Source organism: Phocoena sinus, chromosome 5, assembly GCF_008692025.1.
Source record: "Phocoena sinus isolate mPhoSin1 chromosome 5, mPhoSin1.pri, whole genome shotgun sequence".
Classification (NCBI taxonomy): domain Eukaryota; kingdom Metazoa; phylum Chordata; class Mammalia; order Artiodactyla; family Phocoenidae; genus Phocoena; species Phocoena sinus.
In genome coordinates this window covers 81829757-81854253 of record NC_045767.1, presented here as the reverse complement: position 1 = coordinate 81854253, position 24497 = coordinate 81829757, and the positions used below count along the sequence as shown (strand labels likewise).

The 24497-nt window shown below is 32.5% G+C and overlaps 1 protein-coding gene across 4 annotated transcripts in view; it reads right to left on the bottom strand.

Annotated features, from left to right (window-relative positions):
- The window catches only part of ADGRL3 (adhesion G protein-coupled receptor L3), a 703409-nt gene that overhangs the window by 572762 nt on the left and 106150 nt on the right, over positions 1-24497 (bottom strand). For all 4 annotated transcript variants that reach the window (XM_032632860.1, XM_032632862.1, XM_032632861.1 and 1 more), the window contains exon 2: positions 9615-9835. In XM_032632860.1, coding sequence (XP_032488751.1) covers positions 9615-9687 — 73 coding nt within the window. In that variant the 5' untranslated portion in view covers positions 9688-9835. The remainder of the gene's footprint in view (positions 1-9614; positions 9836-24497) is intronic.

Genomic DNA, 24497 nt, shown 5'->3' with positions numbered 1-24497 from the left:
AAGGAGGAGTAATTGGAAACTAAATAGTAGAACCCAATGAATTACCTTGCTGTTTTGTGTATAATTCACCACTATACCGTTCACATCTCAGAATAAAGTTTCAATCATTGTCAATTACTAGTTTTTGCCATTATAAAAAGAAAGCAGATTAATGAACTATTTTTAGGAATCAAATATGTAAGCAAAAGAGGAGATGGAGTGGGGCTAGACAAGCGATATATGATTTCAAAGTGAATTTAAAATAGATGAGATTTAAGTGGCTAAATCCAGGCAAAAAGCCTCTTTTACAAAATGCAGTCTAAAGAATTCTTAAATCTAAATGTATTCTAACATTGATATCTTGTGGTATTTTCTAAAAACGATATTTAAGAAAGCTTACAAATCAACAATAAAAATTGAGAAATGATTAAATAATATTTCTTCAAGTAAGTAATACAAATGGCCAATGAGTACATGAAAAGAAGCTCAACATTATTCATTAAAGAAATACAAATCAAGACTGGGAGTTTAGGACTGACATGTACACACTACTATATTTAAAACAGATAAACAAAAAGGACCTACTATATAGCAAAAATTAAAAAAAAATTAATTCAGTTTGTCAAAAAAAAAAAGAAAACTACAGTGAGATACTACTTCATCTTTACTAGAATGGCTAAAAGAAAAAGGACAGACAATAACAAGTGCGAGTAAGAATGAGAGAACCCTCATACTGCCGTTTGGAATGTATAAATGTGCAACTACTCTGGAATATAGTTTAGCAGTTCCTCAAAATGCTAAATATAGTTATCATGACTCAGCAATTCCATTCCTAGGTGTATACCCAAGAAGTGAAATCATGTCCACACAAAAACTTGTACATGAGTTTTCATAACAGCAACACACAAATTAGCCAAAAAGTAGGAATAATCTAAATTTCCATCAACTAATAAATATAATGTGGTATATTCATACAATAGATTGTTATTTGGAAACAAAAAAGAATTAACTACTGATACATGCTATGATATAAATAAATTTTAAAATTATTATGTTAAATGAAAGAAGCAAGTTGCAAAAGATAAAAAATTATATGATTCCATTTATACAAAATGTCTACAATAGGCAAACCCATAGAGACATTGGTTAGTGGTTGCCAGGGACTGGGGAGAAGGGAAAACTGGGTATGACTATTAATGGGTACAGAATTTCTTTTTGGAGGACTGATAACATTCTAAAATTGATTCAGTGATGGGTGCACAACTATGCATACACTAAAATTCACTGAACTAAACACTTTAAGTGGGTAAATTTTATGGTATGTGAAATATAAATCAATAAAGATATTTTTAAATCCCCATTTATACATTAAAAAAGATATTGGTGCATCAGATCTAGTTTTTTTAAAAATCCACATGGCATCTTTTATAAATATTTTCTTCTTCCTTTATCACAAGAGGACTATGCTTTTCTGACTCATTTATAGATGTGGCTATGAGGAAGAGTTTTAATGAATGAAAATGGAAGCAAAAGTAAAGTGCACCATTTCCAAGCATATCCATAAAAACCTTCCATTGGAATCTTCCCAATGCTTGTTCTTCCTTCCTGTAGACAGGAATGGCAATGAGCATCAGAAAGATTTTGGAACCCTTGTTCCAAAATCAGACTGGGCCTCTGAATAACTGTGAGAACAAGAAAAGGGCATCCTCCCAGCCCCTACCACACGCACGCACACACACACACACACACACACACACACACACACACACCCAACCAGAAACACTTACCTGCCTTGGAATGCTTGGTGAACAAGAAAATATTCTCTAGAATCCATTATTCATTTTGGAATCTACTGTGACTACAGCCGAAGTTTATCCTATCTAAGACATTGCTCAAGAATGGAAATTAGGGCTTCCCTGGTGGCACAGTGGTTGGGAGTCCGCCCGCCGATGCGACTCCAGGGTACACGGGCTCGTTCCCCGGTGGTCCGGGAAGATCCCACATGCCGCGGAGCGGCTGGGCCTGTGAGCCATGGCCGCTGAGCCTGCGCGTCCAGAGTCTGTGCTCCGCAACGGGAGAGGCCACAACAGTGAGAGGCCCGCGTACCGCAAAAAAAAAAAAAAAAAAAAAAAAAAAAATGGAAATTAAAGTAGGTAACTCAAATTTCTTTCTCCAGAAATTTCATAATATATAATTGGAAACACACACACACACACACACACACACACACACTTGATTGGATCCCTATTTGACTACTTCGTGTCTTAGATATTTGATTTTCTGAGGACTCATTCCTATCAAATTACACCACAAACATACAGAGTGCAGTAATGTTTCAGGGATCTCTTTTACAATTGATCAATTTGCCTAATTTTGAGACTTTATCTTAATTACTGTACTTTCATAATATATATATTTATGTTCAATTTATGTCATCCTATTACTCTTTTCATTTCTTATTAACTTTTGTTTAATATTCTATATATATTTTTTAGAATAATTTTGTTGAATTTCTACATAGAAAAGCTCACATCAGTACTCTGAATGCAGTGTGTGAACATATATATGAATTAACTTGAAAATAACTTACAATTTTGCTATTCCTAGTCTTTTCATCTAAGAACATGGTATATTGCATGTCTTCTTTTATAACTCCCAGTAAGTTTCACATTTTTCTCCTCTTAGGTTCCATGTAGCTCCGGCTATGATACTTCCTAAGTAACTCAGGCATTTCATTGCTGTTTTGATGGAATCATATGTGTATGTTTGAATCATACGCCTGAAATCAGTGCTCCCATTAATTCTGGGAAAGTTATTATTTCTTGAATTTTCTGAGTACATCATTACACTCCTACAAATAATAATTATATCTTAATATTTGAATATTTACTCTTCTTATTTATATTTTGCTCATTATTATAGTACCCAACATTTGTGGAATTGTTTTAAACAAACTGTCATGATAACAAGCAAGGCTGTATTGATCATTTACTGCCATTCATTTTAGATAGTATTGTTATTCATTATCAATTATTAATTATTAAGTAATTATTAATTAACCTAAAAATGAATCATTCTTTTCTTTTACTTTCCATATCTTGAGATTTTCTTCTAGGGGTACAAAGATGCAGTCAAATTTTATATACAACCGTGTTCCATTTTACTGCTATTTGTAATGGCAATGTATCAGTGACCTTCAATGCTGAGCCCTCAACATATGGTTAAACAATGGTTCGTTCATATGACATGTTATCATAATTTTTTGAAACTTTAATAAGATGCTAGAAATGTCTGAATTTTAAGGTTTAGTCAAAATTTTAAATATAACTTTTATTTCTAGCATTATTCCAATTTTTTAAAAAATGTGCATACACATAACTGCAAAAAAAATCTAACAAGCATTAATATTAATTATACCACTGAGTCATGGGATTATTGGATTTTTTCTTTCTGATCTAAATTTGTATGAGGAGAATTACTTTGACAATAAAGTAGGAGACACTGGTAATGACAAACAAAAAAATACATGAGACTATGTTCTTGTGCTCTAACAGTAAGCTACAACCTTGACTTCTGGACAGTCAAATCACCGCAAACTATAATATGTATAAACAAAATAAACACTGGAAGCTTATCAAATGTCATTGTGAGAATCTATTTTTGTACAAAGATGTCTATTTATTACTTTTGTAAGTACAACTAGCATATTTCTCTTGCAAATCCTTAGCTAGCCTAGCTTATTTGATCAAATCCTTCATATATATTTTTTCTGATAGGAATACAATTTTCTTTATTTAAAGAAACTAATTCTGCCATGATGGTAATATAGGACAAATATAGATTCAAATAAAACAAAAATATAAGTATTAAAATGCAAGTAGTTTATTTTCAATTTATCAATTAAAAACATGAAATAGAGAATGAATTAATCCTATGTTCCAATAGGGCCTTATTCTATACTGTCGAATTAAAACAGATCACAATATAATATAGTGTCTTATTTGCATGACAAATCAATGAGACTCTTTCTTATTGCATTTCAATTTTTTATTTGGTCATTAAGTAATCATTTCCCAATCAGAATGGAGGAAATAAATGTATGAAAAATGCACTATGGCTATTTATATTAAATTATAAATATAAGAGAACTATTCTTAACATTGAGAATGAAAGTAACTAGCAATGCAAAGAAGAGGAAAACAGATAATTAGTTATTTATATATTATATATCAAAATACTTTGAAACTCATTCAACATCAAGTGTATGATGACCATCCTAGTGCAGTCACAGTCTACCCCAAAGCCAAGAAATACAAAAAAATATGATCCTAAACCCCCCAAATAGTCACAGTACATAAAATCTGAAAATAAAAAATGTTATTTTATTCTCAAGGTATACCCGTGTTACTCATAGAGTATCACTACAATAAAATTCACATATAACATGTTTTGCAAGTGCAAAGGCAAAATAAAACTATTTTCCAATTGCCAACCTGCATACCGAATGTGTAGGGAAGGCTCCTAAACACATCCTTACAAAGGAAAGCTGTCAGGCATGTATATTTGTAGTAAATATTGTGATATTAGAGACTGCATAGTTAACTTTTGAAATATATATTTTGAATTTCAGTACCGAGTGGCTAATGTAGATGGTGTTGGATGTGTTCACCGTTACCTCATATAACATGATAATGACAAAGATTTTTCTGTATAACATATTTGACCATAAAAACAGTGATATTACTGCAAGTATGACAAATTGCCTAGGCTGGCAAACATTATAAACATTTAAAGGATGATTAATTTCTAAAAATAACAAAGTTAAGCAGAGCTTAGAAGTCAACCTTTTTCACAATTAATAAAACATGACTTCATAAAAAAATTATACGGTAATATGTTGTGTTATAAAATGTAATTTTGTACTTTCTCAAGCTTTACATTTTATTAGAGGTCAAAAAATATTTTAAATTATTATTTTAAACCATTGACACATTAAATATTATAATTGTAAAAATAGTTAATAATAAAATGCAAATTACATAAAAACATATAGTACGAAATATATATGCGTTCGACCATTGTTTTGTCCCTGCTAAGAACTATTTATAATAATTAACTTCTTGGACATAATAAAGAGCAGGTTTGCCTGTAAAGTCCATTAATATATAAATATTCATTCAACTTTAATGACAAAAAAATAGACTTGCAGAAAAAAGTACACATATGGTGGTCACAGAAGAATTTTGTTTAATTCTACTTTTTTCTGCAAAGGTACCATAAAAAGTATTGTTCCCTTTAGCACACAGTAGGCTCCAATGATCCTGTTTTATATCTTTTTAATTGTGACAGTTTCTAAACACAGTTTAATTAAGATGAGATGCAGTTAAAATATTTGAGCACCCCAATCACCTTCTCAACTCCCAACCCATTGTGGCTTGTGTGACATCCCTCCCAGGACCAGATGTCCTAGTCCAGGTCCTACACTGAAGCATATTGCTTTACTGCCAATAAGGATGAGTCCCAGGTGCCCATGTTATCACTTGATTTTTGTTCTCTGATTCCCCCTTTTTCTCTTGCTCCCAACAAGATCAATAGAACAAAAAAACTTTTATCTTCATGCAACACTACATTAGTTAACAGCAAAGAACTGGCCACCTGCTTTAGCTGCTTCTCTTTACTTCTGCCAGGTCTCATTGCATTATAGATAAGGATTTTATGGCTGTACAAGAAGGGGGCACAGTCATGGTAAACAGAAAAAGAGAAATACAGAGGTACACAGAGACATAAAATATGGACAGATAAACACAGACCTAGAGACATTTCTTAATTTAAAACTTGTGTGTGTGTGTGTATATATATATATATATATATATATATATATATATATACACACACAATGTGGATATACTAATTAATTTTGTTTTCCTATAAAAAACACTGGCCAGACTTTCTAGGATGATGTGGGAGATTATTCAACTAATGTAAACATTATTCAGAATTAATTCTTCAGCTTAGTTTCTAATTTTACCCATGTAGAAATCATGCAAAAACATGCTTCTCTGACAATTATATATTACCAATTATATACTACTACCACTGACAATTGACAACTAGATACTATATTATTATATACTGACAATTATATACTAAGCCTTTATACATATATATACATATATATATATCAGTTTGATAAGAATTTTGTTTAGATACTAGTTTTAAAATTTTCTGGCAAAACTTAAATGCTGAGGTCCAAGTAGCAAAAGATTTCAATTATCAGGGTAAGAATAATGATAATTACACATTTTCCTTATGTAATGCTGAGAGGTTTAGTTCTATTTCAAGGTAGTTAGGGCTAGGAAAATAAAATATAAAGATTTATTGAATGCCAAGCACTATGTTAGAAACTATTCACATATCATTCCATCAATTTCTTAAAATAACCGCACATGGAGTAAGTGTTCATTCTTGCGGATGAGAAGTATGTTTACAAATGTTTCAGTTACTGTAAGCTTGAGGGAAAAATTAAGAATCTTTTGTTCACTACCTTACCTTTAGCAACTAGCACAGTTTTCTGGCTCATAGTCTATGGTAAATGGCATGTGTTAACTAGTTTACCAGGTAACAGTGTCACAGTGCTTGTAAGCAGTAGAGCTGAAATTTTATCTCAGGTCTGTTAGACTTCAAATCCCAGTCTGTCTGTGCCCAGAACATGGAAGAAGCAGGTAATCTACTTTTCTGCCTTATCTGCTCCCAAAGGACCAGGAGAGTTGAGGTGGGATTTTTTTCTGTAGGGAAGAATGGCCTTGATAGTAACTGATTATCTACTGGCATTAAGACCAGAGCTTAAGAAGCTAAGTCCTTTGTTTTAAAACCTCTCTGGGTCTCATGTGCAACTTTAGTCAAGTTCTTTTGCCACTTGGTACCTCAAGGATTTTACTATAAGAAGTTAATGATAATGATGATAATAATAAATAACATTAAACCCATGAGAATGTTGTGATAATTAATTGTACCAATACCTCTAAAGTTTATGGCTACAGAATTTATAGTCATCATTATTATTTACTCTGGAGAAAAGGCCAGCAATTCGGGTGATACCCAGAAAAGTTAATTCTCTATGGTCTCAAGGACAAATGAAGCTAGGCATCTCAACAGCAGTAGGCAAAGAGATGCTATAAGGGGATGTTTTGGAAACAAGAGTACTTCTATAACTGAGACATCCACGTTACCTCAGTCCTCTAAGGTTTCGAGCTATATGGTATTCCTTTAAGCCAGGACTGGGACTCTAAGCTATATGGGACTCTAAAAATGCCTATCCTATTAGATTTCATCACTGCTCAAAGGTACACACACTCCTCTGTTTATGAGTATGCTGGATTCCAAAAGCCTGCTCAAGTGAAGCCCTTTATTTACAAGCCCGAAGTGCTATCACAAAGGCAATGGAGAAAGCCTCCTATGGAAGGCAGACAAAACTGATTTGCATTTTCTCTGGTGTAAAGTTTTAAAATACTTACACAAGGTAATAAGAATAAAGTTTATAAGTGGAACGCTTCTATATTGTTTATCCTGATATGGTTCAAAGTCAAGATAATATAAGGTAGTTCACATCCAATGGAAAGAATTACTTTAGTTTTTAGCCAAAATGTTTTATATTTTTTATATACCAGGCTCAATATTCTCTGTGCCCTATTAGGAGTTTTTAAATACTTCTCAGAGTTACTTGGAGAGATTGTCTGTGTGTGTTTGTGTGTGTGTGTATGTGTGTTCAGTACAGGCCTTAACTCAAGACCTATGATCTAAGGCTCAGACATGTTTGGGGCCCACTGAAATACACAGTAGGTGTCAGTTTTTGGAGACCAGAAATTTCACCTCTGAAAAGGGAGTCTTTCTTACAATATCTATTTCTGCTATTTTTAACCTATCTTGCTCTAACAGTGCAATTTTAGACTGACTTTTTAAACTTGACTTGTACATAGAGTTTTTTTGTTTTTTTTTTCTGAATATCAACATCAAATGAAAAAGCTCTCAGGGTTAGCTAATTCCTAGTTGTTACAACTTACTGGCACAAAAACAAACTGGAGGGGCAGATAGTATGATAAAGGAGATTAATGTGTTCAGTCACAATATCTGTCAGGCACTGTGCTAGATTCTTTACATATACTATTTATTTAATCTTCAAAGTAACCTTATGAGTGAGGTGTTTTTATAACATCTAAAAACCTAATTAGAATCATCTTTAGATATACAGATAATCAGAAAAGCACTTGTTTAAAGCTGTATAATTCTTATACTGTCCCATATCACAAAATGTTATATGTGCCCAAGTATGTGAGTATGTAAGTGCTACATCAATATAAGAATTAAGGAAAAATTTTGAAATATCTGACAAATTTACATTGTTTAAAAGTAGATGGTTGTATAATTTTACTTTCATTTTTTAAAAAAACACTATCATATAGCGATTTGTTAGAAATAAAGGTGTTAAATCAGGGGAACTTTAGGGAAAATGTCAAGAGAGAAGTGATAATATCCAGTTTTTATACTGACAGCAGAATGCAGAATTCATGTTGAAACTTATATATGAGCCAAATTCAGATTCACATCACTGACAAACTACAATAGCTCCCTGTAGTCAATTAAAAACCAAAAGTGAGCTGAAGAGGCTAAAAATGCTTTTCAGCTGCTTGCTAAACTATAATATTCTGATACCTTCTAAGCAGTGGCAAATACAGCTGTGTCCCTTTTTCTTTGTTCTAATTACCATTAATGTATGAGATAGTGACTATATTATGCCATTTTCAATCTTAGTGCAAAACCAATGATAATTAGTAGAAAACTTTAAATTGTGAAAAAGGAACATATATATAGACTTTAATTTGCCAATTTTTAGAGAGATCCCGTGAATACTGTACTAAGTGGTACAGAATTTGTTTTGCTTATTTACTGAATAATTATGTTTTATAAAATTTGCAAAAGGAGATCATTTCTTAACTATCATACTCATGTTTTAAATACCAAGCTGTCTAAATGAACAAAGAACACAGTCTTTTATGGGTATGTTAGCATGTTTCAAGAAAAATACCTTTCTGCATATGTTGATATCATTTTGATGTTGTTGGTTTTTTCCCTTTTTTTGCATTGAAAGGGATGTGAGAATTTTGCTTTAATGAGAGGTTTAATTTTTATCCTGTTTGTTAAAGATTGAGGAGAGTAGTAAACACTCAGAAACAAATCATTATTTGGTTCAGGAAGGTAGATTTTTGAAGTGTTTTCCTTCAAATGTGCATACTTACTGTATTAAAAGTTATTTTACCTACAAAATAATGTAAATAAAAATAATTCACAATAAATGACATAGTTAATAATTCAGATGATATTCCTTAAGTGTGGTAAAACAAAGAATAAAACATGCATTATTTTTTTTAAACTTTGGTTACATATACATTTTAAATGGTATTTTAAGAAATCAAACTCGAAATCCTATTTATTGCAGCTTAAGGTACATTACTTACTGCTATTAATATATGGTAGGCAAAAGCTGCAAAATCATAGAGCAAAAATTTAGAAGAAAGGGTCTAGTGTAAACAACTAAGACAACATTAAGCATCACACAAAAATATACTTAAAGGTCTTACCATGAACTATCGGTGCTAAGAGCATCATGAAGACTAGTAGCTGTGATGGCCACATGGTCATGTTCTCAGGCATGAGAGTGCCTCAAGAGTGAGTGTTCCAAACTTGAAATAAAATAAGTGTCTTTCTGATTCTTCTGTAGTCCAAGACCGATGATTAAAAAAAAACAGCTCAAAAGGAAATATTCTTCAAAACAGAAACACCAATATCCCAAATCTGAATCCTGCAAATAAGAAAAAAAAAGGGTTATCAAATACAGGTTTTCCCATTTGCTTGAAAATTTCCTTCCTGAATAGAACATCTGTATACTGTCTCCCTTCTTCATTTTAATGAATACATGCATCATGTATAAAAATAAGTAAGTAACCTAAGGTACATTATTTATGCATGTATTAGCACAGTGTTTACTTCCCAGCCCCCAAACTGACTGAAACAAATAATTCAGTCTCGCTGGACAAAGCAGTATAAATATTACTATACTCATTTGTATAATAATTAATGATTAGTTTGTATAATTTGTTAATGTGTTTAAACAGATTTGGTACTTAACTCTGTGTAAACATTTTCCGCAAATATAATTTTTACTAATAATAGAAAAGTATAAAAAAAAGAAATCATTCATTACCATTACTGTGTGTTTAAACAAAGTTAAATGCATGAGCCGTACTTTCATTCCAGGCCCTAATAATCATTCAGAAATCATTCCACATATTAACTATATTACTTTTCTAAATATTTTTATAATTAAATTTGTGAAAATTATAGATTTGTGTTAATTAATTATGCTCAACCATAATCAATTCATTCAACAGAAGTTTATTGAGTGTCCGCTGAAATACAAAGCACTGTGCTAGGAACATAGAATAGAATACTGAGTAAAACATGCAACCTATCCTCCAGGATCTTACAACTTAAAATAAGGAATCTGGCTTAAATGTGTTAAGTGCATATGGAAGACATTAAAAATTGTTAGCGTTGTAAAGTTATTTTACTGAACCAAACTGATATAGCTGCTCCCTCTTCAAAGTTTGCACAGACTTATCTTAGGAAGTGAAAATACTAAAGGAACATGACTCAAATTTTGAAGATGTTTATCACAGTGAGCATTTTTAAAACTGATCAAATGCAAACTGGATCTTCCTTTTCTTTCCTTCTTTCCTTCTCTCTCTCTCTCTTTCTCTTTCTATTTTCTATTCAAGTGAATGGTATATACTTAAAATCATTTCACATTTTGAGTATAAGTTTAAAATATTTCTGGAAAGGAATATTCAAAATAGAGATAGTTTACTGAGGATTGTATTAAGCCTCATTCTACCAAAACACATTCCAGAGTATTTTTGAAGTACTTGCCTTTGTTATAAGGCAAAATTACACAGATTTATCTGAATCTCTGGCACCACTATTCATAGCATGGTAATTAAGAGCACAGATTCTGAAGCAAGATAACCCAATTTCAATTACTAGCTCTACTAGAACTAAGACCTTGGGCAAGTCATTTAAGCCCTCGGTTCCTTGGTTTCCTATCTGCTAATGGTGGGGGAGTAATATTAATTCATATGGTTATATGAACATTAAATAAGCTAAAAATTGTCATTTTAGTTATATACAATACATAAAAATATGTATTGCCCAGAACAGTGTCTAGTATGTAATAAGTGCTATATATCTTAACAGTTATTATACATCTCATTACTTTTCAGTTTTATCCTACTCATACTTTTTAATGTGGTTGTGTAAGAAGCAAGACCATTTGATAAATCAAGCCAAAAATATTTATTGAGTCACTATTGTACAGACAGGCTCGGAGAACGCTAAATCTGGAAATAACAGATATAATAATTTTCTTTCTAAACTCACAGACATTATAGAAAAATGAAGCTCATAATAAACACTCTCATAACATTTTACTTTTACAAACAGAGAAAACATTGACAACAAAAAAATGTGGCTGAGATGAAATAAATTATGTGAAAAGGAATCATGTTTAACATTTTTCTTTTGTTTTCCTTATTCACACTCTGACTTACAAGAAAACATTTAGAACTTTTCCTTAATTACCATAAGTGCCATAAGTGTTTAACTTTTTCTGAAAATAAACTTGAAAGCAGGTGCTAATTTAAAATTGCATTCTTTTACATGCATGTAATAATTAATGGATACTTAAAGGAGGATACTTAAATTGACTGATGCATCAACAAGTAAGCAATTACCCCCTCACACTCAGTTGTCTTTTTTTCCCCTCTATAACTATGGCATCAAGAGATATGTATATACACAGACATATACACACAAACACCTACACACATATACGTAAGATAAATATATACAGTACTGTTTTGCAACTGAAAAAAAGATTGAGGGCAGCCATCTAGGCGAGTTATTTATATATTATTTCAAAAATATACACTAAATATCTACCATGGTGGATATTATTGAGATCACAAATAAAGTAGAACAATTTTTCTCACAACTCCCACTGTAATGGAAAAGACGTAGTAAATGAAGTCTCAACATAAAGAGAAGCAGTAACATTTTATAGTTCCTATCATATTCCAAGCAATGTTCTAGATTATTATACAATTATATGATTTAATTCTCCATACAAATCTATCAGGCAGATAATATCGTCTCATGTTGACTGAGAAGTAAAATCAGACAATGTTACTCAGCAAGAATTTCATACCAAATGTCTGACTCCAACATCAGTGCTCTTTCCTCTCCCTATGGTAGAATAAACAAGAAGATGTATGAGCATAACCAGGGGTAGTAATTGTGCAAAGGAAGGGGGACAATGTAACAAGTTTCCAAGGAAGACTTAGGCCTTGCTTAAATGTGTTATCCAATTGCGACAAGTAGAGAAAAAGGGAACAGCATGGATATATGAGGTAGAAGTGGAAGGACAAAGAGAAAGGAGAAAAAGGACATGTTAAAGAAGGAAACCAGCCTAATTATAACATTGTACCTTTTGGAGGAGCCGGAAAATTATTTCCATAGTGAAGTATGAGTATTGCAATTATTAAGTCTAGCTTTAGTGAAAACCAGAATAGTTTATTTCATATGACATAGTATATTTTCACCTTGATGAAGCAATGAGAGTTACTTTATAGAAAGGATAAGAAAGTGTTATCTATTATTTATAATAAGGACTTATTTTAAGATATCACAGCAGGGCATAAAGCCACGTCTACTAAGATTATTTTGCATTTGATTTGAGCATAAGAATTTGTTTTCATGATTACTCTGTAAACAGAGGTGGGGAAAGGAATTTAGATGAATAGAAGATATTACTTGAGGAGGGTAATATGTTTTCACACCCTAGCCTCACCACCCATGGACCTCTCACCCACAGCCCCACAATAATGTGCTAATTTGGGCATATATATAATAAAATTGCAATAGTAAACTATATAAATTTTAATAGATAATGTTCCATACAAGTATGCTTATAATCTACAGAAAGATAAACTACCACTCTTTAAATACTAACTTAAAAAAAAAAAAAAAAAAAAAGAAAGAAAACTTTCTGGGATGATTTTTTTTTTCCAATTTATGTGTTGTCATTAACTTAACCAAACCAGTTTTCATATAAAAGGGATTTTTCACTCAAGTCATTTCTGAAACATAGCTCTTCAAAAACACATAGAGAAGAAAAACCAAGAAAAGACATTAGGGGCTCATTAAGTCATATATATAGACAAAATAATTACTCATAAAAAAAGATTTACTAATGATAAAAAGCATTTGAAAAGTCAATTTCAACATGTATATCCATCTCCAGTGAATTTCTTAGCCTTTTCTTTGTACAAAGCTCTGTGTTAACACTATGGGTCGAATGACGAGAGTGTGTCTACAAGTCTATGATCACCGTTTTAAAAACAACTTGCAGTAAAATAGGAATGCTAGAAAGGTATACTCACCAATAATTAAAGCTGTGCAAAATGTGATATGTGTTATGTGAGATAATCTAGAAACACACACATACACACAAAACGGCCAGATTTTCTTTTGTATGTAACAGCAAGGGACTTAAAAGCACGCAAACTGAATATTCTGGTACTAGGCAAGTTTACAAACCTCTCTGACTCTCAGTTCTTCTTCAACTACAAAAGAGAAAACAATATTCACCTTGTAGGTTGGTTGAGAAGATTAGCGACAGCATAAAGTATTGTCTGATGCAGAGATGTCGTGTCAATCGTGCATGTCTGTCAGTGCATGTCTGTCATTCGCCGATTCCTTTGTTTCCTTAATTCTTTCAAAACTGAGGAAGAGACTACAAGCCAAATCCCACACCTTTCACTTACATGTTTAGGAACTAAAAACAGACTCTCCTTGAGTGAGATGCACACTCAAGAATTCTATGGCTGAATGGTGGCTACTAAAACAATGTGAGATTTTGTTTTTAAAAAAAGGATTTTCAGTATGCTTCTCTTGTTTGAAATATACTTTGTTACTTAGGCTACTAATTTCCAGTAACAAATCAACACATAAAATGCTTTAAAAAATTATTATTGAAAGAGAGTGTTTCTAACTTTACCATAGATTATCAAATATGGCAGTTTTGCCTGTACCCTATCTAAAACTTGGAAGGTATATATTTCTAATGCAGACTTTGATTAGGTAAGTGAAGTTATATGTCTTTCCAACAAGCTACCTAACTTCACTACACTTCACAATATTCAAAATTAAAAAGTGAGGTTAATTAAAAGTGTCCTAATTTATATCATTAATATTTAAGATTATAATTATGTAACTGTGTGATCTGACTCATGTCCACTAAATATTTTTTTAAATCACATGTAAAAATAGTCTACAAATGCTTTATGTAAATAAAGTCTTTCCTCATAAACTGCATGGAAAATTCCTTATTTTTACATTTAGACTAAATTTTGTTTATATCTAGCACAATTATACTCTGAAACTATTTGAATTTTTTTGCTATTGCTGAAACAAAAGTTCTTCTAAACTTAAGACATTGATTTTACTTTGAGGAAACTGGCACCTTAAATTCTGATGTCATAACTTTTTTCCCAGTTAATTTTTTCATATATCCTTCTTCTCAAATCATATTTGAAAGCTATTTTTACTTTATATTAGCTTTCTTTCTACCCTCTAAATAAAGGTTAGGATTAGAATCTGAATGTCACTCATCTTGGAATTGTTACTTCTATTTTAGCTACTCTTAATCACATATGTATAACTTACTCTCAATCTTTTCCCAAATTAAATTGCATGTTATAATTATACCTTTCCCCTCATAATGGCCTAGAAAAGACACTATAATATCTTCTTTATAATATTTTTACATCTCCCCACCTATTAAATGTTCACTTATTACAAATTCTGCTAACTACAACTTTTACTCCATATCAACTTTACAAATTTTTATTAATCTACATTTCGTGTATTTACATGTTTTGTCATTTAAGTCTTTTTAGAGCTTGATTGCTTTTGCATGTTTGGCATGTACTTTTTCAATATTTTGACTCTGAAAACTGAAGCACTGCAATTAGGTTCAAGGATCTTTCCTTTCTTTCAATATTTATGGAGTCAAAGAACTTTATATTAAATAACTATTAAAAAGTATTTAACTATCGAGTCTGATAACAATAAAGAGCTGAATGTTCTAGCAGTGAATACTTTTTTAAATAGTACTAGATCCCTTTGGAGATTCATAGAAAACAAATTCTCCATCATCTTGTTTAATATTTTCAAGAAATATTAAATTTGATCAACCCACATGTTTTTTTCATCACTGTGTTCCAAGAGATCATCACTGAATACAAACAATGTAAACTGTGGTCATAGAAGATATGTGAGATATATATGGCATGATTCTTGCATTAAAGAAGGAAGAGGAGGAAAAGGAGTAGCAGGAGGACAATAATGGGACAGAAAAGAGGAGAAGAGATAATGCAAAAAACTAAAAGTAATAAAATTTAAATCCAAATATGATAAAGAAGGGAGTTAAAAAAATAAAGGAGGGGCTTCCCTAGTGGCGCAGTGGTTGGGAGTCCTCCTGCCAATGCAGGGGACACGGGTTCGTTCCCTGGTCCGGGAAGATCTCACATGCCGTGGAGCGTCTGGGCCCGTGAGCCATGGCCGCTGAGCCTGAGCGTCCAGAGCCTGTGCTCCGCAAAGGGAGAGGCCACAACAGTGAGAGGCCCGCGTACAGCAAAACAAATAAAAGTAAAAATAAAAAAAAGTAAAGGAGATAACATAGCTTGGAAGGTCTGGAAGACCTGCAAGAAGAGAATGATACTTGTATCATTCAGGATACAAGGATATGAATAGATGAAATTTCACTAAACAGTGGTTGGAGAAGGATCATTCTAAGTTAGGCGTTGTTATGAAAAAAGTTAAGAGCAGGAAAAAGAAACAGCATATTACAGAACTGCAAGTTATCTGGTATGTCAGGTCTACTGAGCAAGTAAGGAATAAGAGAAAATCACATAGACAATGCATTTGGGTAAAACAGGAAAGGTTCTGAGGGTTATACAAAGGAAGCTGAATTCAATTTGCTTAGTTTCCAACTATGAATTATGAAAATTTAAATAATATTATTTTTTTAATTTTTAAAAGCACAAATTACAGTAATAAATAAAAATCACTGCAAACAGAAGATACCGGAAAAAATTAAATCAGATTAGAAGTAGGGAGAATAGTTCAGAAATAAAACTACGTTTCCACTAGAACTTTCACTCAAGTCTTCATTCTTCCCTCATTCCTTTCCTACTATCTTCTCCACAAGTTTCAAAGCGATCAGAGCAAAGAAAGACCTATTTGTATACAATTAAATTTTTTAAAATATTACTTACTACACTTTTCAAGCAATGAAATGCTAAATCTCTACACATTGTCTGAAACGTTAACAAACAATATTTTTTATTGCTTAAGTAAAACACATATTGCCTTATAATTATATTTCAAACATAATCTGATGCTACATTAGAAAACAAGTAATCTAGAAAGGTAATTTTAATAAGGAAGTTCTCTAGAGTAAAAGTCCCATCTAATTGTCTTTCAAATAATGTTACGATCTAACAAGTGTCTATTAATGTTTAGGAACAAATTTGGATTTAATGAACAATGCTATTTTTAGCTTTAGGGCAACATATCATTTAACCATAAAATAGACTGATGTTTTACTGAGGATCATTTTCTTGCCAAGTGTCCTTGAGTTAACCTTCTCCCTGAGATCCCACAAAGCACCTGATTGGAGTTTGTTTCCAATGGACTTTGGATAAGACAATATTTTCCTCCATTGATATGTTCAATAGGAAATAAAAATCAATGAGTCTGAAATTAAGCTAACTATAAATAATTGCATTAAAGCAACTAGTTTGGGAAATAATTCTGTTTGAAATGAGCTAACTTAAAACTAAAAACTGAATCTCACACTCTTTCATGTATATGATTTGTAAAATAGATACTTTGCTCTTCACAAATGAAAATACTCAGAAAATCTCAAATTTTTACCGTCAATATTAGCTGTGAAAAATAAGCTTGAATGAATATAGCCATTATTTAAAAGGATATTCAAAAAATTAACAATTGCTTTAAAATACATCATTTACGGGCTTCCCTGGTGGCACAGTGGTTGAGAGCCCGCCTGCTGATGCAGGGGACACGGGTTCGTGCCCCGGTCCGGGAAGATCCCACATGCCGCGGAGCGGCTAGGCCTGTGAGCCATGGCCGCTGGGCCTGCGCGTCCGGAGCCTGTGCTCCGCAACGGGAGAGGCCACAACAGTGAGAGGCCCGCGTACGGCAAAAACAAACAAACAAAAAACATCATTTACGATAATAATCAAGGATTGATTTCTGTTTCCAAGGGAAGTAGAAATTAGGAAAGGCAAGCAAGCTATAGTTAAAACGTGCAGATTTAACAGGTTTCTACTTCAAAGTAAATAATTCCATTTCTAACAGAAGCATGTGAATCTATTCCAAAATCTGGAGCACGAGGCAAAATATAGTCTTCTTCGTAACAACAGCTAACATTTATTGAGCCCTTACTATCAGGCACTGTTGTAAGAGCTTCCCACATATTAAATAATTTAATTGATTTTAAATATAAACATTATTGTTAATCCTATAACAACTCCAAAGGAAGGGGCTATTATTATTACTAACTGGCCATTGAGGAAACTATGGGAACAAGAAGTTAAAAAGAGCTCGCTGAGGTCACATGGCTGAAAATAAAGAGCCCAGATTTGCACCTAAACAGTCTAGACCCATGGATTGTGCTTGTCCCTCCCCAAGGATTCATATGTTGAATACAAATCCCAATGTGCTGGAATTTGTAGGTGAGGCCTTTGAGAAGTGATTAGGTCAGGAGAGCTGAATCCTCATGAATGAGTTTAGTACCTTAGAAAAGAAACCCCATAGAGTTTTCTAGCTCCTTCTACCATTTGAGCTCACAGCAAGAGGACAGCTGTCTATAACCCAAGAAGTGGGCTCTCTCTAAAACTCAACCATGCTGGTACCCTGATCTTGGAATCCCAGTCTACAGAACTGTGAAAAATAAATTTCTGTTGTTTATTTAGATATCCAGCCTATGGTATTTTTCTTAGAGCAGCCTGTGATAAAACAATACTTTATACAAATGTAAGGAGCTTTAAGCTAGTTATGATAGTGATTATGGGTTGAATGAAGTGAGATGAAGATCTAGGATATCGTTGTACACTGAAATATTCAAACAAACTTCAGACTGAGAGATTCATGCCATAAACAGAAGGCCTTCATTATCTTCACTTCTGAAAATCTACTAGCTGGCATCATATATCTTACATCTCTGCATATCTGAATAGATGCCAATGATCCATTTTATTCATGCTTGTTTGGGGTGAGTGAGGGACAGGACCACAGACTTTATTAGATGAGTAGCCCAGAAATGATGATCTCTGAGGTTCTTAAGAGCCAAGCAAGTGCTTCTTAAATTATATAAAAAGTTGAAAGCAATCAGGAAAAAAATAATTATCTCCCAAGTGAAATTCTGAAAAAGCTTCAAAATGTATCAATTTAATTCCAATCAGCATGACTAATTCTGTTAGTAATTTTTCTAAAAAGGGAACTGAGACTACTTGGAACATTACTGAGAAGAAGAAAATATATCTTCAAAGTATTAAAATTATTTGTGACTTTATCATACTTATTTTAAATTCAAGAATCAAATTAACAAATGATCAGCAAAGCTGACCTCAAATGTTTCTAATATTTATTGGATTTTCTTTTATCTGCTGAGGCTGTATGATTGGGATAAACTAGTACTGCCTTATGTCACTTCCTTTTTGACAATTTTATAACTGAAATCACCTGAGTACTTCATAACTGACAACTATGACAATATATTATATCTACTCTAAGTTTCATTTAAAAGTGAAGTTGCAGGTTTTGATTTAAAACCAATATAACCACATTTTCTCCAGCAAAACTGTAGAAAATATCATTACAGATAGCACTACAGTTGAGACTGGTGAAAAAGTTATTTCCATAGCTGGGAACAATAAACTTTAAAAGTCAAATTATCATATCAAGCTACAGCATGGGTTTAAGGGGCTGAATTGGGGAGAAAAGTCTTAACACTATTTCTCTGAAAGCAATGACAGTTACTAAATAACTGACTTAAAAATAAAGCCTAGGATAGAAAAGCTACAAGAAATGAGGTAGCAATGTCAAATTCATTCTATTCCAACAAGTCTCTTTTTCAAAATTAAATTAAACAAGTATTAATAAGAAAGAGATTACTGTAAAATAGTGGAAATATTTTTAAATGTATAGCAGACAAGGTCTAAAAATAATTCCTTTAGAATCTCCTGACATAGGATATCTATATATTTTAAATACCTTGTTTTTGAGATTATGAAAGAAATACATTGTCTTTTGTGATTCATAAAGGTAACTTTGCTATATTTCATTCCTTGTAGTTAGTGTATCAGTAGTAACCAGGCAGGAGAGAAAATACACATTTTGAAATTATCTCATCTCAGTAGGGTGCACCTGGATAGGTCTCAAATTAAACATCTTCCTTAATGGCCCATTATGGAGTATCATGCCTAAAACACCCAAAGGTAGTCAGGGACCATTACTGTCAAGGGAGAGTTGTAGCATATGATGCAATATTTCTGCTGTAATTTTAGCCTGACTGGGAATTTATTTAAATATATATTTATGATTTTAAAATCAACAGTTACCATAGTGAGGTTTAGCATAACACCAAGACACAGATTAAAACTATGAATGTATCAATACATTTTATATTAATGCTTTGATGATTAGCATTTATAGGTAGCTACCAAATTATGAAATGGGTCACTTTACAAAACTTAACTTTTAAGATAGCTGCTTAGATGTCAAAGTATTTTTCTTCATTGGGAAGAAAAATATATCTAAAATATATTTAATCTTTATAGTAAAATGTATATAATTTGGTAGAAATAATGATCATCATAATATCAATTCTTCAGGAGCTATAAAACAAGTATATGATGGAGATATTGGCATTGCTGCTTAAGGTAAAGAAGCCTATTTTCACATTAAAAACATTTCCTCAACTTCTGGGGTTTTAACTGGTAGGCAAAATGGCAAACAGGAAGTAAAACGAAATCAGAATGAAAACATCTTTATGTTTCATTCATCTTGTTTCTGGTCCTATCACTACAGAAGCTGATGTGGAGCAGCATTAGGAAAAACTAAAAAGCACCAATTAGGGGCTTCCCTGGTGGCGCAGTGGTTGAGAGTCAGCCTGCCGATGCAGGGGACACGGGTTCGTGCCCCGGTCCAGGAGGATCCCACATGCCGCGGAGCGGCTGGGCCCGTGAGCCATGGCCGCTGAGCCTGTGCGTCCGGAGCCTGTGCTCCGCAACGGGAGAAGCCACAACAGTGAGAGGTCCGTGTACGGCAAAAAAAAAAAAGCACCAATTAGGTCTGGGGATAAGTAAGCAAAAGCTTGGGAAATAAAATATCAAAAAAAGAAATTTAAGTGGAAATTTCCACTTAAAGGTAGTACCTCAGCGGAAAAGGAATAACTAAACTGGTTTGGCTAATGTATTTAAATACAGGATAATAAAGGATGTATTTAGAGAAGGAACATGTAAGTCAGGTCCTGTTCAGATTCCCATAATTAGAGAATTTTATAACAGAACTTTTATAGTTATTAATATATGAATTTATTCATTTGTGTATATGTAATATATAATTTATATAAATGCACATATAACTACAATGATAACACATAATCTTTTATCATACCATTCATATTTTTATCCAATAAATATTGCAACTCACAATTTTTGTGAATTTAGTAACCTAGTACAACATGAGAATGTATATGAATACATAATCCAAAGTTATCATTCAAATAGTCAATTTCTATTTCTCAGTGTACCATCTGTGTGTCTGGTTATTTTATAATACTAAAACTAAGTGGCACCTCAAATTATAATAATGTCAAACACTTGCCATTTAAAAAAATTACACCAAATGACTCCTACAGATGTCCACACAAATAATAGCACACGTTTTCTGATGTAAAAAGATAATTAAACCAATCAAATACAGTGACTTAAGACAACTGGTAAAACTAAACCAAAACAAAACAAGTCTTGGTTAATGGGAAGAATAACCAAGTTGTTTTTTTGTTCTTGAAAAGGAACAGCCCCATTAAGAAATATGAAAACGTATGAAAACCTAACCACACAAATGGGCATACACATCTCACCTAGAGGTGTTTACACTGCATCCTCTGGGTGTTCGTGCTTTCCAAAGTGTTCAAAAACTGGACACATCAATGAAATCATCTCACTGATTTGAGCAAGATACTATTCTATAGTGTGACTGTTTTTTATTTACCATTAGGTAAGAGGATATGTTATACAATTATCTCCAAGTTATAGTTAAATGAATTTAGGCCAAAAGCAATCCGTTCTAGAGACTATGCAAATAAAAAGCATAAGGAAAGAAACTTGAAAAAGAGCAGTACAAAAGTGGCTATCCAAAATTACTTTGATAAAGATTATTATTTAAGGTAAATGCCCGTAAGAAGGTTTTCTCATGAAATTTGATTTTCTTAATAATTAAGACATCTAAAATGGCTTAATGGCTCCTATTTATTTAAAGATACCACTGTTTTGATTCCCTTACAAAAAGCCCTTCTCCCCATCTTTGGTAAAAATATCTTTGAGTTATGTAGTTTCAAAATCACATTGATGTTTCAGTACCTAAATCATTTCTTTGTTCAGTCCTTTCTCTGTAGAATGGTGATTCACAAGGACAATTCAGGAGCACCTAGGTTCTAAAATAACCAAAATTGGCAAATTGTACAAAAAGATATATAGTGTCATTGTTACTTGGCTCTAGCTAGAAATAAAGTAAGGGAACAGAGATCAACTGTGATGGAAAATCCATCAGAAACAACAAAGCTGGCAGATTATTATACACAGTGATATCTGGATCAATTTTAACTAACATTTTATTTAAATATTCTTCTAATATATTTCACAGTGATGGCAGATAAAGAGCCAAAGCAGATAACTGTCTACCATGGAAACTGTGGAAACAACTTTAGGTTAAAAATATTTTTTAAAAAAACAGTAACTATATTTGTACTAAGTTTGTAGTTAAATTTTTTGTGAATTAGAATAATTACGAATCTATCTTTTTTTTAGAATCAAGAGATAGCTATGTTTTCTGGTTTTGCTTTCTCTATCATGTCTGTGATTACTGAATAAGATATAGTTGAAAGCACCCCAAAGATTATTTCTCCTTGCATTTGAGACATTAATTTATCTTTCAGAAAAATAAGGTATTCCATGAAATATCTCAGGAACATGCATTTCCAAAGAAACACAGTCTTGCTTTTATGAAGATTTACCATAGCAATAATTTTTTAATGCTATGCATGAAACATAACATGGTTTAAACACAAAGCTTATATCCTTTACTTTTTTTCCTAAAACTGTTAAAATAAAAGGGAGATTATTTTTCTCTGTGAAACGATAAGATTATTTAGTCAATTAAAATCATGGCCTTTTGAAAGGGCTTCTTTCTTTTTTTCTTTATGATAAGGCTTATTTTTTACTTTTAATGAAAATGTATACTTTAATAACTGGTTTTTCTAGTTACAAAATAAATGAGTTACAAGGATGAAATGTACAGAGTGGGAGGGCTTCCCTGGTGGCGCAGTGGTTGAGAGTCCGCCTGCCGATGCAGGGGACACGGGTTCGTGCCAGAGTCCGGGAAGATCCCACATGCCGCGGAGCGGCTGGGCCCGTGAACCATGGCGGCTGAGCCTGTGCGTCCGGAGCCTGTGCTCCGCAACGGGAGAGGCCACAACAGTGAGAGGCCCGCATAACGCAGAAAAAAAAAAAAAAAGAAAAAAAAGTACAGAGTGGGGAATATAGGCAATAATAATGTAGTATCTTTGTGTAGTGACAAAGGTGGTCAAGAGGTACAAACTTCCAGTTATAAGATAAATAAATACTAGCGATGTAATGTACAATCAATATAATTAACACTGTTGTATGGTTTCTATGAAAGTTATTAACAGAGTAAATCCTAAGAGTTCTCATTGCGAGGAAAAATTGTTTTCTTTGTTTTAAATTTTGTACCTGTATAAGGAGATAGATGTTCACTAAATTTCTTATGGCAATCTTTTTATGATGTATATCATATATAAGTCAAATCATTATGCTGTACACCTTAAACTTATACAGTGCTGTATGTCAATTATATCTCAATAAAACTGGAAGAAAAAAATAAAACACAGATAAATACACTCTCAAACTTCCCCGTGGTCTTGATAAAGGAACCTAATTAACATATAAAATTCCAATTATTCCTAACATAAACATCTCAATAGATTAATTACATTTATTGGCTTTTCATAATCTTGTCATGAGTGGCTTTTTTTATTCTAACAAACTGCATCAGTTTTGCCCACATGAAGAACAGGTACGTTTCTGGTGGGTCTTGTTCACTTGTTGGAGTTGAGTAACTCCAAAGCCTATCTTCTTCTAGCTCCCTCACTACACCTGAGGAAGCTGAGAAAGCCAAGGTCTACACAGTGTCATCGTTAATCAGTATACGCTATCTACAGAGCATCATCCTACCTTTTCTCGTCTTCTTTGCCTTTTTATTGCTATTCTTTGTAATTGTACAAAGAAAACTTTGCGATCACCAAGTCATTTTAGTCAGATGAAGAAGTGCATGAAATTTTTTGATTAAATCTCATCACTGAACTTACTACTGTTTATTAATTAGATCGTTGAAAATTATATTGTTTCAGATTCTGGCTGTTTGGAATAAATGTTCATTATCACAGCCAGTATATTACTAGAGGTGTGTTAAGCATAGTTTAATTTTACAATTATATATAAAATATCAGTATTGACCATTATAAACTATTCAGGGGATAAGTTAATGTCTTCTAGAGTAATTCATTATGATTTAAAATTAAATCATAATGCATCCTTGGAATGTAACAACAATGCTAACTTTAAAAAAGGAGAAATTATATCATAGGGAACAATATTAATATGGATCTCAAATATTTAAAAAATCATGTAAACACTATATGGTAATTTCACCTTTGATGTACATGTTTCCAGTGAATTTACACTGTATTTTTATCCCTCAAAATTCCTTTATTACCTTAATCAAGACTTACGCACCATGGTGCTTTCTCCAGTGGTGGGCTCAATAAATAGTTTCTGATTTAAATCTTCTCTAATTTCCTAAACTTTTTAATACTTACTTAAAAGATATTTCTTAAAAATTTCCAAAGAATAGCTCCCTTTAAGAATCACTCCTATCAGTCAGCAGAAAGAATGACTTCCTACATTTTATATTTTTACAGAACTGAGGAATGCTTTATGGTCCTAATGTATTTTTCA